The following is a 19,122-nucleotide window of genomic DNA, read 5'->3' on the forward strand; positions in this document are numbered from 1 at the left end:
TTTATTTGAATTTAGGACCTTAAATTAAACTTGAATTTGGACTATTTTGGTTGAATTTTTTTCAAAAACCGCCTTATCAGCTTTACTGGTGGGGTCCCATAATTCTTTAAAAAAACAATAAGAAGAACCCTGCCTGTGTCCATGTGAGGTGAAATGCTATACAAACAAGTTACTCTATCCAATCACAAATGCTTACGTTTTAGATAACAGCCCGATCTTTAATGTGTAGTCTTGAACATCATTTTCTATTAGAATATATTAATAAAATTAAATAAGTTTATGATATTATGAAAGAATTTTACAAGACAAATTTACACATTATTTTTATATTTCTAACAAAATATTTAAAATTTATTAATAGTTAAAGCTTCAAAAGTTCAATAACCTTGCCCAGCGAGACCAGTTGTTTCGAGTAGTGGGAGTGTTGGCTTCTGATATCGCAACCATTCATTCACTCCGTGATTTGTGCCAGTGGATCACTGGATCCGCTCATACATTATTAAAGAGAACAGCCCTGGTTCCCACCCACATGAATTTCAGCATCACCCGCTGAAAACGCCATTAACATCTATCTTAAACAATTGTTGTCTTCTCTGACAACAATAGGCACTGTCGTCGTGGTGTGGTGAAGTCTGAGTATCTGAGGTGACGGCCAAGGAAGAGAGAAGAAGGTAGCTAGCGACGAAGGCAAGCTCAGCCAACGTCTGCGAGGTCGGCGAGCAAGCATGGAGCTCGCTGTGGGCGCCTCCGAGAGCGCCATGAGCTCGCTGCTAGGCAAACTCGGCAGCCTCCTCGCCCAGGAGTACACGCTCATCAGCGGTGTCCGCAGCGAGATCCAGTACATGAATGACGAGCTCGCCAGCATGCACGCCTTCCTCCGCAAGCTCGCGCGCGCCGCCGCAGCCGGAGCTGCCCACGACGAGCAGACCAAGGACTGGACCGAGCAGGTCCGCGATGTCGCCTATGACATCGAGGACTGCGTGGACGACTTTGCGCACCGCCTTGGCCACCAGCCCCGCGGCGAGGGCCTCCTCATCAACCTCCGACGCGCGTGGTACACCATGGCCACGCTCTGGTCGCGCCGGGACATCGCTGCCAAGATCATCGACCTCAAGAAACGCGCGCAGGATGTCGGCGAGCGCCGCTCGAGGTACGGAGTGCAGGACCCCAAGCACGACTCCAAGGGCAAGTCGAGCGGAACGCCTCGCCCGTACACCGCCGACCACCAACCTGCCGCCCCGCAGCTCGTCGGCACGACCAAGCTGGTAGGGCAGGATAAGGACATCGTCGACCACGGGCAATGGCTCACAGAGCCGCGGCCCGAGTGCGACGAGAGGATCCTCGCCATCGTCGGATTTGGCGGGCTCGGCAAGACAACAATGGCGCAGGAGCTGCTCCGCAGGTTCGGGGAGAAGTTCGAATACCGGGCGTCCGTGCAGGTGTCGCGGAAGCTGAACCTCCCGTCTCTGCTGAGAAGCATTCTCAACCAGGTCACGCCGCAGAAGGAACCCGAGCGCAAAAATGACGGCGGCGGTGGCCCCTCGGAGAGCCGTGTCAATGGGACCGAAGGATGGAGCGTGCAACAGCTCAAGCTGAAGCTCAAAACACAACTCGAGCAAAAGAGGTGAGCAAAAGAGGAGTATGTTTGTTTTTTTCGCTAGGACAAGCTAGGTGGCTGAGGATTGTCTAACCTAGTTAGCTGGACTAGGAAACATGATAGCGTTTGGTTCCCCTGTTTGCTATCCTTGCTATTTTTCTCCCCCTTCTTTGTCTTCCGCGTACAAGCACGCAGGCAGGCAGGCAAGCACACAAGCGAGGTTACCGAGCAAGCAACAAGCAGCTAACAAGCAGTGGCGAACCCAGCTAAAATTTTTAGGTGGAGTGAATTGGAACGAAAAAGTAAATCAAAAGTAAAAATATACTACACACCGCATTCGCATATTGCAATCATACAAATTAGAGTGTAAACGGTAAATGAATGACGTAGAAGAAGATTTCAGATGATACCTCTAATATGAAGAAATAAATAACAGTTCTTGCACTAGCACCATATAATTAGTATGATTGCAATATAATTAGTCCAGGCAAGGAAATCTTTGCTTATGCTGGCAAGTGTGCCGGGCAAGGCAAGATTTTGGAGTGCCTACCAAACAACCTAAAATTAGTCCAGCAAGGTGAGGAATCATGGGCGAGGGATCCAAGCAGCGCCCTTATTATTGATATTTATATTGTATTTGAATGGTTTATGATCATTGAAATGCATATGAGTATACTGAGCGCCTTTGCTTACTACTCGCTGCATGCAACTCAATAGTATCTTAAGCAAAAAGGCTCTAACCTTCTGACCTTTTACTTTTGCCAGTGAATCCTATGCACACTTTTCGAGATATATGACCTTTACTTTGAGTGGTCAGCCTTTTTTTTAACAAAACTATTTAAATTTTTGAGTTTATAGCATATTTATCTCTAAATGAGCATGGCTTGACGACTAATATTAGGGGTAAGAGAGTTAGACATGGACCAAGCTAAAACAATTTTAACTGAACGACCAAATACTCAAACGGGGAAGAAATTGGAGTCTCTTACTATGACCAAAATAAATGTCATCCTAAAATATGTCGATTCAACTTTTTAAATGTTGACCACCAATATACGTAAAATTGTTAGATTTGCCGCATGCATGGAGATAATACTAGTAGACATGAAAACTACTTCTATATCATAATAATTCTATATTTTTAGAAAAAATTACAAAAATCCACCTATAATTTTGATGGTTTGTCAAACCTCTCCTAAAACTTCTTTTTCTCCATTCTCCCACACGTAACTATTCTATAATGTCAAATACCCCTATGACCGTTAACTGCACGATGTAGTGTATGCGTGACTTACTAGGGTTTCTAGGGTGGCGTAGTGATTTCTAACGTTGCTTTTGACATCTTAGGACTATTTAAATTCCTAGCTAGTTCACGTACTTTTGAACATTAATCATATTTAAGCATTCAAAATATAGAGGCAAGCCCAATCTAATGGTTCAACAAAATATGAAAATCATTCTAGAAGTCATTGTGCTATTTTAATTAGAAGTCACATAAGCACCATATATAACGTGTAGTCAAACAGTACTATGGGGGTATTTGAAAGTTGTTAGGAGTAGACCGACAAAAAACAAGCTGAAGGGTTTTTTTTTTTGACAAACCCCAAAGTTGCAGATGTATTTTCTTCAATGTCCGTTATTTTCTAAAATGTAATAAAAAGAGTATCTTTTTTTAAGAAAACCACAAGTAAAGGTAATTGTAAGGATGTGTGTTAGAGACTATACATGTCAATGTCAAAAGGTACAAGTAAAAGAGAATATATTAAATTAGTGGGGTGGTGGGGGCATAGTGGTATGACTCCATTCATCAGTGTTTAAATTCTAATATCCACTATTTACACACGTCAGTGATTTCAACGTTTTGTTTGTAAATTTAAGATTGGAGATCCTCGTGAGTGTGGCATATGTGTGTTGTGGTGTGTCTGCACACACGTCATCCTTATAAAAAAAAATTATGCCATTGTGGTGACAAGTTCGCTAATCATGTTGTTAGTACGCCACTGATTTTATTTGTACATGCTATCCTCGCAGGTACCTTCTCTTAATAGATGATGTATGGTCCGTATCGTCATGGCGAGATATTTGGGAATCTTTGCCCAGAAATAAAAAAGGTAGTAGCATAGTGGTGACTACAAGGTTCAAGTCTGTAGCAAATGCCTGCTGCTATAAACAAGACCGTATCCACATGCTTAAACCACTCCGTGGTGAGGAATCCAAAATCCTGTTCTTTGAAAGAATTCATGATCCAGAGCCGACAAAATTCAAAGAAATCAAGGAGGAAATTATAAAGAAGTGTGCAGGTCTGCCTTTAGCAATACTTACAGTAGCAGGTCTCTTAGCCAGAAGAGACCTGAACGAAAGTAGTCATTGGAAAACAGTGGAGGAGTCTCTAAACTCAGAGTTAGAAAAGAATCTCTCCCCCGAGGGAGTGACGCATATTCTTAATCTCTGCTACAATGATTTGCCAGCCGATCAGAAGAATTGTTTGTTGTACTTGAGCATATTCCCAAAGGGTTGCAGCATCCACAGGAAGCGTTTGACCAAGAGATGGATAGCTGAAGGTTTCATTATTGAGAAGGATGGGAAAACTGTTGAGGAGGTTGCTGATGACACCTTTAATGATCTCATCAGCAGAAATATAGTTCGGCCAGTGGAGCATAGCAGTAATGGGAAGGTGAAAGCTTGTCAGGTTCATGATATGATCCTTGAATACATTGTGTCCAAGTCAAGCGAAGAGAATTTCATCACTGTGGTTGGAGGACACTTGCTCACACCAACACCAAGCAACAAAGTCCGCCGGCTTTCCCTGCATAGCAGCAATCCTGAGGACGCGAAAGAGAAAATGGAGAGCATGAACTTGTCCCATGTCCGGTCACTAACAGTGTTTGAGAATTTTCACCATTTGCCTTCTTATTCATTCAAGTCTGGAATCCTGCAGGTGTTGGAACTGGAAGGTTGCAAGAGCTTAAATACCAATCAGCTGGACAAAATATGTAAGATGTTCCACTTGAAGTATCTGAGCCTACGCAAGGTATACATCAAGAAGCTCCCATCAGAAATAGGAAAGCTTCAATATTTGGAGACACTGGATATAAGGGAGACAAATGTGACATACTTGCCTTCATCCATTGGGCGGCTCCAAAAAATGGTCCATCTTCTTGGTGGCAATAAATCCACACGTCGTGCCTTAAGATTCACCGAAGAAATTGCAAACATGACAGCATTACAGACACTATCAGGGATTGAGATTAGTACGAGCTCAACTCGAGACCTTGGAAGCATGCACAACCTCACCAAATTGAAGAAGTTGAGCATCTACAATCTTAGAGACCTTGATGCCAATAGCCATAAGTATGATTTACTCTCTGCCATTGAGTACCTAAGTGGCTTCTCCCTAAAGTCTCTTGCAATTGATGATGGTTTCACGGGTTTTCTTAATTCAATGGATGACCTATCCACTCCACCAAAATACATTCTCTCACTTGATCTTTCTGGCAAATTGCTTCATGTGCCTAAATGGATCAAGGAGCTGGAAACTCTTGAGAACTTAACTTTATCGTTGACTTCACTGCAGACAGAGGGTTTGCTACTTCTTTCCCGTCTCCCTTTGTTGTTTTCTCTCACATTTTCAGTCATTGCAAAAGGGCATGATCGTAGCATCGTGAAGATTCTAGAGAAGAATACAATGGATTCGGGAGGCAAGATCTTCGTGCCGCCTGGCGGATTTGTCCGTCTCAAACTACTCCGATTCTCCGCACCCGTGATGCCACTACTGAGCTTCCTAGAAGGGGCAATGCCAGAGCTTCAAAGACTCGAGCTACAATTCAGGATATTGGAAGGTGCTTATGGTTTAGAGAACCCTGGAAATCTTCAGCAAGTGAATCTAACAGTCAGCCAGCAAGCTTCTGAAGCTACCAAGGTGAAGGTGTCTGATATCAGAAGTTCTGTAGGTATGCATCAGAACAAACCTACAGTGGTAGTTGATGAGTACTACGAATGATCAAAGTTGAAACGGTTGTCGTGTCTTTATCCTTGCAAGTTCATTATTGAGTTTGAATAATAGCCCATTGGGCTGGCCTGTGTGCAATAAAATGTAAACAAAGCTGTGATGAGTGTCCTAGTTGCTGTATAATTGTGTGGCGTGACGAGTGTTGCTCAGCAAGAGTTCTCTCCTGCAAACATTTATGCAAGAAAATATTGTGGTTTTCTTATTTCATTTCAAAATGTTCTGACTCTTTTTTTAATTTTGATATTTGAATATGAGATAACGAACCCTCCCAATCCAAACAAATTTTATTTAGTTGAAGCATACAAACCAACGGATGAACTCCCAAGGTTGGAAGGGATTAACCCAATCCATTCCACCCTTAATTGTTTCGCTACGAATAATTACCCATTGCTTCGCAGTTTGCAATTGCTTTCCTCTAATTAACTTGTGTCATCAGGAGCGTATGTGGGCAGTTCTCCATAACACACGCACAATTAAACAAACTACTTAGAAGCAAATCACATGCATATGCAACGAACCGCATAGAATGCGAGGGTTCGAAAGTTACCTCGGCGACACGAAGCAGGAAACAAAGGGTTCGAGCACCCTTGATTGTTTCTTCTTCATGCTATGCATGATTTTCCTGTTTTTTGAAAAGTTTACCTTCTTGCCAATCTGCTATTGTTATCTATGTTCTTTATTTCCACTATATCTGCTAGAATAATCAAACAAACTGTTATAATGCCCTCCCTACGAATTAAAATCTGCTCTCTCTTCCATCTAAATTCAAATAAATGGTTTGTTGGCGCGTGAAAAAGGGCACCAATAGAGCGCGGCGAGAGCCCTTCTCACTGGAGTGAAAGGCTCAACTTTGGAGATGAACTGAGCACTAAGAGGGGAGGAAGAAGCAGGAAGAGAGTTGTCTGACTAAGTTCAAAGAGGGGTCCCCTCTACCCGCCCTTTGAGGGCTTATTTTATAGAGATAAGGGGCATGAGAAATTATCAGCCTGCCCCTGAGATTGTGCTACAATCACTACGACAAAACAACACATTAGTGACTGGTGATAACCGTCATTAGTGACGGGTGATAACCGTCATTAGTGACGGGTGATAACCGTCATTAGTGATGGTTACCGTACCAGTCACTCTTATTGCGTCACTAATAATGAAACATTAGTGACGAGTTGAAACCCGTTAGTAATGACTATCACCAGTGACAGGTCATAGTTGAGACCCTCGTTAAAGTGCGTCTCCTATAGCCTGAGAAGGCCTGTTGCCCGTCACTGTGATCGTCATTAGTGACGGGTGTATTTACCATCCGTCACTAATGATCGAGTTCCAGTGACGGGTAGCTTTCCAACCCGTATCAGGGACTCGGTAATTAGTGATAGGTGGTAACTACAACCCGTCACTGTTGATCGAGTCATAAGTGACGGGTCTATTTACCACCTGTCACTAATGATCCAGATAGTAGTGACGGATCTATTTACCACCTGTCACTAATAACCAAGTCCCAGTGAGGGATTGGAAAGCTACCCGTCACTGGGACCGGGTCGTGAGTGACAGGTGAATTTATGACCTGTCACTGGTGGCCTTTGTAGTGACAGGTGAAATTTTCACCCGTCACTAATGATCTCGTTCCCCGAAGGGATTTACTTGTTTCATGGTTGCATCCTGAAGCAATGTCAGGATTTGGCAACCGTCTTCTCCTGCAAACAAGACACATCCAGATACCTACATCGAAATCAATCAAAACATTCATGCCATAATCACATTCATGCCACACCATGCATTATCAAGATACCCACATTGTAGGGACCAAGTCACGAGATATGCACATATACATAATCAAAACGTACAACGACACAAGTCCACATCAAGATAACTACAAATTACATAAGTCAGGATATTGTGTCCCTACAATAGAACTCACCTTTAGAAGAGATGACTTCGATCATTATGAACGCGGCAATCCGTCCTCAACTGTTGGTGAGTGCAGACTCTTCGATGTTGCCATCCAGTAAGCTAAATTCCTACTGAATGAAAGTAGTTATTGAAAAAGTATGCAATTAGCATAAGAAAAATCATTTTATCATCAGATATTAGTAATGAATAAAAGCAGTTATGAAAAGACTATGCAATTATCTTACATCTGGGGATTTCATATCCTTGGCTACTAATGTTAGTAGCATGTGACGCGCAACATAGAAGCCACAGGCGTTGCACGGTGGTTGTTGGTGGCAATGGAGAAGGAAAAAACCATCAGTTAAAAAAAAGGTAGTAGTAGAGTATTTGCAAATATGTATGCTGGCAGTTATCGTGAAGGCAGTCTTATGTGTTAGTGTGCGGGGCTTCTTCGGATCGTACTTTGGATCACAACGCATATACCTGTCAAAAGCCCTACATGTGAAGAGGGATCCAATAGTCAACATTTGGTGTAAGTTTGAAAAGTTCAATATGTAACCTAAGTCATGAAGAACTTACTCGTTGAGGATTTGTTTGACCAAAGTATAGTCACGTACTCCCAGTTTTACATTAGATTCTACTACTGATCTTGACGAATTGAGGTACCAAACCAAGTTCCACTTGGGGCAATGACTAGTAAGATCCAATGGCCACCTGTGTTGTGGGCGGCCACCAGGTAGTCCCTCTTCGAAAAGTGACTCATTTCATTAGCTACATTTGCCACAACGAATTCCCTTTGTTGCTCCATCACAAAAATTATCAAAATTTGGGGGTTAAGGAATGCGAAGGGCTCCTTCTTCCTCGTTTCTTGCATCAAGTGTCTACAGATAAGAAATTAATTAGATGGGAGAATTAATGGTAACAATTAATGAACGTCTAGTCTGAAAGGGCTTACAATATAAAGCATCACAATAACCTCACGTCTAGGTCATCGAGGTTGAAGAGGTCATATAAGTCGTTGAAGTCCACGATGAAGTAGCCGTCCCCTTGCAAGAAGTGACAATTTTGGTAATAGACGTCAATGAAAATCTTTTTCTCTCTACAACCTTGCAGCTAGTAATTATGTAACTGGACACAAGGTTGTCCCACCCTTCAAAGTGGATCTGCTGGTAGCAAAGGCTTCCCAAGCTTGAATTTTGGGTTGTCCTGATTCCAAGCTGCCGCTATCTGGTGCTTCTCGGCGATTGAGTCCTTACCAGAGGACTTGGATTTCTTCGATAGCTGCTTCTTGGACCTTAGCTTAGACTTCTTCTTCTTCTATAGGCTGCCCTCATGTTGCTTAACTGGAGATGATGGAGTGGGCAAAGGTGACACAACTAGCGCATCTCAAGGTTGAGGTCGGGGTAGGGAACTTGGTGCACTTAAACGTCCAGGAGGATCGCTCCTAGATGGTTCTGTGTGCACCACGATGTCCCCTCTCTTCCATTGGATTCTTTAAAGACGGGCTTGACCCAATTTTTGGATTTCATCATTGGGGGGGATGGGAAAATCTGTGTCCATGGCATTGGCATGTACAAAATCCATAAAGACCATGACATAGCCAGGACGTTCGGGACTGTATGTAACTCCTGAGCCTCTGGATGCACCTGGCCCTTTGCAACCTCAATATAGTAGCCACCAGGTCTTATGATCAGCGGGCATGGCATGGGCCCATCGAGAAGGTCTATAGTATCAAGCCCCATGGATGGAGAGACTGGTTGTTCAACCTCCCTGGAGGCTTGACTATTATGTTCAGCAATGGGGCTATCACCCGCTGGTGCACTAGGAATTACGACTCCCTGTGCCGTAAAAATTTGCAGGACGTCTTGATAAACGCTCTCCGTGATTGACTGGGTCAATGCTTGCACATCAATTGGGATCGATCTCTTCTTCTTCTTATACATCCCGACGCGTTCAGGGAAGCCTAACTTCCAGCCCTGGGAACTGGACACGCCTCGAACGCGACCTGAGTGCTCAGGGTTTCCCAGCGCACTGAATGAACCTTCGGAGGAGTGGGCTGCTACTTCTTTCACCTTTTCAGTGACTGACTCGGTTTCGCTGGATTTGAAGGTGATTTCTCCACTATCAGACAATGAACCCCTCGCTCGCAAATACGATTGCGATCATCCTGGGAATGGCAACCAAGGATTTGCACGGCCTTCGTTGGCTAACTTTGCAAGCTCCGCCTGCCATTTATCCTTTTTCCCTCATGTACCCGCCTGTGCCCAGTTTGTAATTCTTCTTGTTCTTTGCCCAAAGCTGCTTCTTTGCTGAACTCTCCGTTTGGAACACCTCTGAGCTCTTCAACCTCACAAAAGCTTTCCAATCCTCTATTTGAATATATGGGTACTTGCTAAAGGGCTCCAACCCTTTTGCCATATACTCGTTCACAAGTTTGCTCTTGTGGCTTCTCCAAAGTTTGGCAATCATTTTCATAGCAGCCCTGCAAGCCTTCACCTTCATGTTCTCTGAGAACTCCAGAAACGTATTGACACCATCATTGAACAAGGCGTTCTTTTGATCCATAGTGAGGTCGTCGAACTTCAGAAGGGTCAATGGCACCCTCTCCCGAGCATTAAGGCATGCAAGCTTCCGCAACATCTGCAGAGCTTTCTTCTCCGTAGGCATGCCATCATCATCGATTTTCGTGACGGTAATCTTGTCCGTCAGTCACTTTGCTTGCGCCCTTGGCCTTCGTACTGTTGCTCCACTGGGACCTAGTTGCGCAGACGTCTGACTGGGAGCTTGTGCTTCATCAGAGGATCCTGATGAAGACTGGTTGGTAGACATCTAATAGATACGAATATGCAGATACAATTGATCCAGGATTAGTAACTATATTCACTTTTATATGAATTTATGAAAATAGGATGTATTTCTTATCTAAAGCAAAGGATCCTAGCTAATTTCTAATAGGCAAAGATAGGTCCTAATCCCATTAGAGGATATGTGGCCCGAGTAGATTTCTATGCTCTTGTACGGTTCTAAAGAAAATTTTGGCAGCACCTCCCTGCTGTTCTCCAAATGCACGTCTCGATAATGAGCCGAGAGGGTGTGTATCCGGAGAACAACAGGAGACGCCACCGAAATTCTCTCTAGAACCATACAAGAGCACATAAACCTACTAGTCGGGCCACATATTCTCGAACTGTCCAAAGTACATGGACAATTCGAGAGCATCTTCTTATAAATATGACGAGTTGGCAAGTCATATTTATAATCAAACACTCCCGAACGGGAGACAACGTAATAGGTTACGCAACCTAAATTCATTTTTGGGATTTTCTTACAAATTTAATTTTAATTTCCTAAATGTCATCACCAAAGCAAAAATGGGTCACAACATGTGTATTGAAGCAAAAGCATTCTAATAACATGATCTTGCATAACTGAAAGTAACTGGTAAAAGAGCAGCATAAGAGAATCTAAAATAACAGTCACAAAGAATTCATCCTAACAGTCACAAAGAAGGAACAAAAATTGTAAGCTTTTTATAAAAGAAATCACGAGGAGAAATAAACTATATAAAGATAGCATGGCATACTCTTAATCTTCAGCTAATAAAAAACAAGATGTCATAGGAACAAGAAATGATCCAATACAATTTATAAATATCAGTAGACATTATGGTCCAGAAGATCATGTATAAACTAGCAGCATAAGAAGTTAAGAACACAATATGCTTCGCAAGGCCTTCGTTGGCTAACTTTGCATCCTCCGCCTGCCATTTATCCTTTTTCCCTCATGTACCCGCCTGTGCCCAGTTTGTAATTCTTCTTGTTCTTTGCCCAAAGCTGCTTCTTTGCTAAACTCTCCGTTTGGAACACCTCTGAGCTCTTTAACCTCACAAAAGCTTTCCAATCCTCTATTTTAACATATGGGTACTTGCTAAAGGGCTCCAACCCTTTTGCCATATACTCGTTCACAAGTTTGCTCTTGTGGCTTCTCCAAAGTTTGGCAATCATTTTCATAGCAGCCCTGCAAGCCTTCACCTTCATGTTCTCTGAGAACTCCATAAACGTATTGACACCATCATTGAACAAGGTGTTCTTTTGATCCATAGTGAGGTCGTTGAACTTTAGAAGGGTCAATGGCACCCTCTCCCGAGCATTAAGGCATGCAAGCTTCCGCAACATCTGCAGAGCTTTCTTCTCCGTAGGCATGCCATTATCATCTTCCTCAACAAAGAAGGTCTGGATTACACAAAAAAAACCCATGAGGACCGCAAAAGGCTGCTAAATCCAAATTGCTAAATCCTAGCTAATTTCTAATAGGCAAAGATAGGTCCTAATCCCATTCGAGGATATGTGGCCCGAGTAGATTTCCATGCTCTTGTACGGTTCTAGAGAAAATTTTGGCAGCACCTCCCCGCTGTTCTCCAAATACACGTCTCGATAACGAGCCGAGAGGGTGTGTATCCAGAGAACAAACAGGGAGACACCACCAAAATTCTCTCTAGAACCATACAAGAGCACAAAAACCTACTACTCGGACCACATATCCTCGAACTGTCCAAAGTACGTGGACAATTCGGGAGCATATTCTTATAAATATGATAAGTTTCCAAGTCATATTTATAATCAAGCACTCCACATGAGACGTAGGTTACACATGTACACTAAGGGGGACAATCCACATATATCAAGATCAGGGAGAAAGAGCAAAATTGATGATTCCAAGTACTTAAACCCTAGAATCCACCATGCATATATGAGCAAGAGGAGGGGAGGGGGGAGGCAAACCTTCAAAGGCTAGGGACAATCCCAACTTTAAATCACTGAGATTTGATTTGGCCTCAACAGAATCGCCAAAAAAATCACCCCTTTGCTGAGCCGCTGGCGGACAGACACTGTCTGATCGTGCTGCTCGACGCAAAAAATAACAGTAGACATCAATAATTAGTGACGGTTTAGAAGGATAACCATCACTAATAATTTAATATTAGTGACAGGTCATAAGTACACCGTCACTAATGACTTCACATTAGTGATGGGTTTCCTTACAACCCGTCACTAATGACTTTCATGACACATTAGTGATGGGTGAAATGACTTCTACAAGAAGAGATCGACTTTCAGAACAGAGGCATGTATGCAAACAAAGAGTACTTTAACAGATCCCATTCAATAGAACAGAACAGAACTTCGATGGACGATATCCTGAAGCAATGTTAGGATTTGGCAGCCATCTATACATTCAAGAACATAGATATACATCCAGAAACTTCAATTTAGCTCAAGTCACTCATACAATATAGTTATGCATACATTACATACTTATTCAAATATCGATACATCATTACACTTGAGTATTTGCCGGAGTATGTAACCTAAGATATTTAATATAGTTGAAATCTACAATATTGTATCATAGTACTTCATCGATATATATTAGCACATGAATTAGTGCACTCTCTTTCCCTTGGCATGGACGACCCGATGCTTTACCATAGACAATAAACAATGTCTTATTAGCTGGTTCATTTCCTCTTAAATAAAACCTTATATCAGCCCGAAAGTTACCTTCAGCAGTGAAGTCCACTTCGGGGCCATAAAGGCTTAACCCAAGATGCTCCATGGCTTGATCTAAGATAGAATGAAGCTAATTGATGCAAAGGTGTCACAAAAAATATCCTACAAGTAAAGAAAATAAAATTATGAAAATAATACATGCTAACAATCATGTATATCAAAGCAACCAGATTACATATTACTATACCATATCATATTTATTGAACTGATCAAGCCTCTCATTGATCGAAGCCAAATCCTCTTTGCCCTCCTCAAGCGCTTTTATTCGAAAATAGTTGTAGTCAGGCAAAAAGAACCCATGCTCCTCAAGCGCTTTTAGCCACTCTTCCACTGCGGTTTTTTGGTATGCAACGCAATCGGTGATGCATTGCCACAGGCCCTAATAGTGATATCCCCACTACTTTCTCCCCTTGAACGTATGTCAAAAGAGATAGATATCTCCACAAAATTCCTTCCATCTTATGTGGATTGCACCAAAGGTACAGTACCACCTATCACATGGATTACCTCTTTGAGCCATATGATCAGTTTAAACACCTACATGATAGGATGATATGAATTAAGCCTAATGTACTATAAACTCAATTAAATTATTGTATCCTAATGAGTGTTACTATGAGCCTAACAATGAGGGATAAAAAGGAAAGAAGTTACGTACTATGCTCGGGTTTGACCCAAGCGGCCGTGGGGTCCTCACCGAGGACGCCGCCGGTGGGCGAATGCCTGGAGGGTAGTGGACGCTTGGTGCGCGAGCCGATGGAGGAGTCATCGGGATCCATCCAAGGCCTCCACGGCCACGGCCCCCACTGTTACCTTGATCCATTGCCCTAACCCTAGCGTGTAGAAGGGGGCGGCGACGTCGGGCAGTGGTGGAGGTGGGAGGATGGCGGTAGCGTCGGGTGGCGCGGTGCTAACGGCGGTGGCGTCAGGAGGAGGAGGTGACCGGAGATGGGAGTGGTCAAGAGAGAGAAATGAGCAGATAAGAGTGGTCGAGCAGCAGATGGTTGGCGCAAAAATTAGTGACGGGTGATAAGGACACCTGTCACTAATGAGTTAGTAATTAGTGATGGGTAAGAACTACGATCCGTCACTAATTACTTTAATATTAGTGATGGGTCTCATAACAACTCGTCACTAATGAGTAAGCTACATCTAGTGATGTGTGCCCCATCTATCCATCACTAATGACTATATTATTAGTGACGGTCTTTTATGATACTCGTCACTACTATCTTTAGTGACAGATCGTTTCCTCACCATCACTAATGAACCCTCATTAGTGACGGGTCTTGGTCGGGTCCTAGCTCGGGCTACACATTAGTAACAGGTCAGCACTGGATCTGTCACTAATAGTATATTAGTGACATGTACTGAGGAGCCGTGACTAATGACGTGTCTCCTTTGATGGTTTCTTACATAGTGAATCATGTGCATATGAGGGTAGTTTGGGTCTTTCACTCCTTTACATGTAAGGTAGTAACTGGGATATTATGATTGCTATAGTAATAATGTTGTACACCGTATAAATATCTAAAGACTGCGGCGTTTCCCCAACATGGTTATATTGTAATAAGCTAGCTAATATGTTAGAAATATTAAAGAATACAACATTATCGGAATTTTTAGTTTCTGCCACAACTTTTTTGGCTTTTCTTGCGAGTAACAATTCTTAGTTTCTTTTTAGATATTCTGCTTGATTTTTTCTCTCTTTGGCTTTCGGAGAAGCTTTTTATTTTCCGTCAATGAGATTTTCTTTTCATAATTATCATTATTGTAACATTTTTGTTCCTTTGTCACATGATCAAAGTTATACTTTTCCTGCCAAAACGCAAGCTTGTTTACAATATCCAAAACTACGATAGTTACAAAAGAAACTATTCCTTTGTTGCAAACACCTCATTTTCTAACTTATTTTTTGCAAAAATATGCATAGTGAGTACATGCACATTAGTTATGAAAAAAATGTGTATGAGTAATCGAGTATACCTCTTCAGCCTTTTCATCTATATATTCCATCTCAAGCTTCTCACTACTACAAAGGTGCAGCTCACTTTAGAATTTTCCTTACACTATTCCAAATTCATTAAAGTCAACTTCAAATAGAAAATAAGTGTTACTCGAAAAATTTGTTGGATAATATCCTGCATTCTTTGAGTTCCTCCGTTGTGCTTATTGAGCATATGCGGTCTGAGGAAGGAGGGAAATCATAGCTATTGTCAGATTCTTGTACTTGTTCATATTTTTTCTTTTGATACAATCATATTTATTTAGCCCTCAACAGTTCATATCACTTGAATAGTATGTACCATACAATGAGCTTAACGGGACAAGGCAGATAATTTATCTGTTTCAAAGACATTGTCACACCCTAAAATTTCCAGAACAAGAAGAAGAAACAGAGGGGATAAAATCGAATAGAAAAATAAAAAAGTAAAAATCCCTCACATCTCATCTCTTTTGTGTTAGCCCTTTAGCTAGTTTAAGAATAGTTTTAAGTGTAGATAATTTAGGTAATCATTCTTAGGATATAAAAGAAATCTTAGAGCCTAGAATATACTAATTTAATTTGTGTATATAATAATTAGAAGTAATTTCCCATTGTGTATTTAATTTGTGGACTATCCCTAACATATTCCATTTAGGCTTGGAGAAGATCGCAACTCGAATCGACCAAAAATCCACTCGAGAGCAACTTTTCTAGGCTGATCCAGATATTCCGATCTCACTTGGATACTCCGGGTTCAGTAGAAATCGTCCGTCAAAATTGTGTTCAAAATTGGCTAGGGTATATGGTGCAAGATGGGTTTAGAATCATTTGGATAGGGAAGATACACATTTGTGTACCACAGATTCGTAAAGTGACTCGAACCGACTGAGAAAAAAGTTGTGGAAGAACCCAAGTCTGTCTCACCCGGATAATCCGGTGAAGCCTGGAGACTCCGGGTAGTTGCGTTAACGATTAACCGAGAGCCTCTCCTGGAGCCTCACCCGGAGTGTCTGGCACAGCCCGGATAGTCCGGGCCAACCCGAAAGTTCCGAGTTAAATTAGAATAGTGGCTAACCGAGCACCTTCACCGGAGGATGGTCCGGAGGCTCCGGAACCCAGATATTCCAGATTCACATGGATACTCTAGGTCAGACAAACAAAAGGCAGTAATCAAGCGCCTCTTCCGGAGGTTCACCCGGAGGGTCCGGACCCGGATACCCCGAACCAACCCAGATACTCCGGATGGCTGTTATTTTTCAGATTTCATTTAGATCGTTTAGTGTTGCATTGATTCGCATGTCTTATACTTCTAGCATGTTGTTAAGCATTGTGGCATACTTTTTTGCATTCATTCATGTTCATTATTGCACGCATTCTTGTTTAGCGAACAAGGAGCCGGAGCGGGAGACAACCGTGGTCGAAGACGGCTCCAATCTTCCGGATTTCTGCGAGTGTTGCGTGGGTAATTGCACCCTTGTTTCAATTGAATGAAGTTCAAAGTTGATAAATTATGCTTATGTATATTGCATGATTAGCGAGTCGGTGTTGGGTATAAATGGGTAGATCCTATGTTGGTTGCATTAGCCCTACCTTGAGATATTGTTTACCCGCATCCTTGTAGCCTTGAGAACATGTTGTCATCTAATTACAATTTTGACTTAAATGCTTAGCAATGCATAGGTCACCGATAGAAGTCGAGCGGTGGAATGTTCCACCGTTCGCGAGCTATAGGCTTAATTGTTGTTCACAATAATTTTTAACCTTGATGGGTTGTTGATGATGGTTGTATGAGTGGTGAGTATGAGACGAGATGTGGGCAGTGCTAGGAGGTGTTTACCCTGCCCGGATGTGGAGTTCCCACGATCGGTGCTTGAACAACGCAAGCGGTCTACGGTGTCTGGTTTCCTCAAGGTCTCAAGGTCCATGTTGTTCACAATAACTGAAGAAGCAGTTGAAGGAGTTGTTAGAGAAGGGGTTTATTGGTCCGAGCTCCTTACCTTGGGGATGCTCGGCACTCTTTGTGAAGAAGAAAGACGGATCTCTTTGGATGTGTGTTGATTACCGTCCGTTGAATGAGGTCACTGTCAAGAACAAGTATCCGCTCCTGAGGATCGACATTCTGTTTGATCAGTTAACCGGTGCCCGGGTTTTCTCGAAGATTGACTTGAGATTGGTCTATCATCAAATCAAGGTCTGACCAGAGGATATTCCAAAGACGGCTTTCTCGACTCATTATGGTCTTTATGAGTTTACTGTCATGTCCTTTGGCTTGACGAATGCCCCAACGTTCTTCATGTACTTGATGAACACGATATTCATGGAGGAACATGATAAGTTTGTCGTGGTTTTCATTGACGACATTCTTATATACTCCAAGACTGAAAAAGAACATTCTGAGCACCTCCGTGTTGTTCTTGGCCGACTCCGAGATCACCAACTCTATGCCAAGTTCAGCAAATGCGAGTTTTGGCTCAAGGAGGTTGCTTTCCTAGGTCATGTATTGTCAGAGAACGGTGTTTCAGTTGACCTAAGCAAGGTGCAGGATGTGCTCAATTGGGTTCAGCCCAAGAATGTCACTGACATCCGGAGTTTTCTTGGACTTGCGGGTTATTACCGTCGGTTCATCAAAAACTTCTCCAAAATTACCAAGCCAATGACTGAGCTATTGAAGCAGGGAAGTGTATTCAAGTGGTCAAGTGAATGTGAGTTAGCTTTCCAAACCTTGAAAAAGCTGCTCACGACTGCTCCCGTTCTTTCTTAGCCTGATGTGGGCAAGAGCTTCAACGTCTATTGCGATGCTTGTCGCATGGGCCTTGGATGTGTCCTTATGCAAGCGACCAGTTGAAGCGCCACGAGGAGAACTACCCAACACATGACTTAGAGCTTGCCGCAGTGGTGCACGCTCTGAAGATCTGGCGCCATTACCTGATGGGAAACTTGTGCCGTATCTACACAGATCACAAAAGTCTGAAATATATCTTCACTCAGGTGGATTTGAATATGAGGCAGCAAAGGTGGCTCGAGTTGATCAAAGACTATGAGCTGGAAGTTCATTATCACCATTGTAAGGCGAATGTGGTCGCCGATGCTTTGAGCCGAAGGCCTCATTGTCATTGTCTTAGAGTCGAGCCCGGGAATGCCACACTTTGTGATGACTTCCGCCGACTTGGACTTGAAATGGTTTCGGATGGTTTTCTCGCCAATCTAGAGATCAGATCAACTCTCCTAGATGATATCAAGGCAGCTTAGAAGGGTGATAAGGGCATAGCCAGAATTCAGGAGAAAATGAAGATCAGCAAAGCCGTGTGCTTTCCTGAAGATGACCAGGGTATTCTGTGGTTCGGGAACCGTTTAGTGGTTCCGAAGGTTGAGGCACTAAGGAAGAAGATACTAGATGAGGCTCATGACTTGCTGCTATCCATTTATCTAGGGAGCATGAAAATGTATCAAGACCTCAAGCCACATTTTTGGTGGACTCGCATGAAGCAAAAAATCGCTCGATATGTTGTTGAGTGTGATGTTTGCTGAAGAGTGAAGGACGAGCATCTCAAACTAGCCGGTACGCTTCAACCTTTACCAATTCCCTCCTGGAAGTTTGGAGGAGATCGGCATTGATTTCATTACTGGATTATGAAGAAGATCATTTTTGATCGAGGCACTCAGTTCACTTCTCATTTCTGGAGGAGCCTTCATGAAGCTATGGAGACCGAGCTCTTCCATAGCACCGCATATCATCCTCAAATCGATAGTCAAAATGAGAGGGTGAATTAGATTCTGGAGGAAATGCTCTGGGCTTGTGTTCTCACTTATGGGAAGAGGTGGGACATTTGCTTGCCATTTGCCGAGTTCTCATATAAAAATAGCTTCCAAATGAGCATTGGCATGTCGCAATTTGAAGCTCTATGTGGCCGACGATGCCGAACACCGTTGAATTGGTCCGAATCCGGCGAAAGGGCTTTTCTAGGCCCGGATTTGGTCAAAGAGGATGAAGAGCATGTTCTAGCTATTCGAAAGTGTCTTCTCACGGCACAATCACGGCAAAAGAGCTATGCGGATCGCCGCCGCCGAGACCTCG

General features: G+C 42.8%; 1 protein-coding gene across 1 annotated transcript; it reads left to right on the forward strand.

Moving 5' to 3' along the window:
• The first annotated feature begins 655 nt into the window (after positions 1-655).
• LOC133917574 (disease resistance protein Pik-2-like) lies at positions 656-5,704 on the forward strand. Its single transcript, XM_062361455.1, has 2 exons — positions 656-1,624; positions 3,629-5,704. Exons 1-2 carry the CDS (start codon positions 726-728, stop codon positions 5,595-5,597), a joined length of 2,868 nt encoding a protein of 955 aa, XP_062217439.1. The 5' UTR covers positions 656-725; the 3' UTR covers positions 5,598-5,704.
• Positions 5,705-19,122: the final 13,418 nt, after the last annotated feature.

Source organism: Phragmites australis, chromosome 5 (genome assembly GCF_958298935.1).
Source record: "Phragmites australis chromosome 5, lpPhrAust1.1, whole genome shotgun sequence".
Classification (NCBI taxonomy): Eukaryota; Viridiplantae; Streptophyta; class Magnoliopsida; order Poales; family Poaceae; genus Phragmites; species Phragmites australis.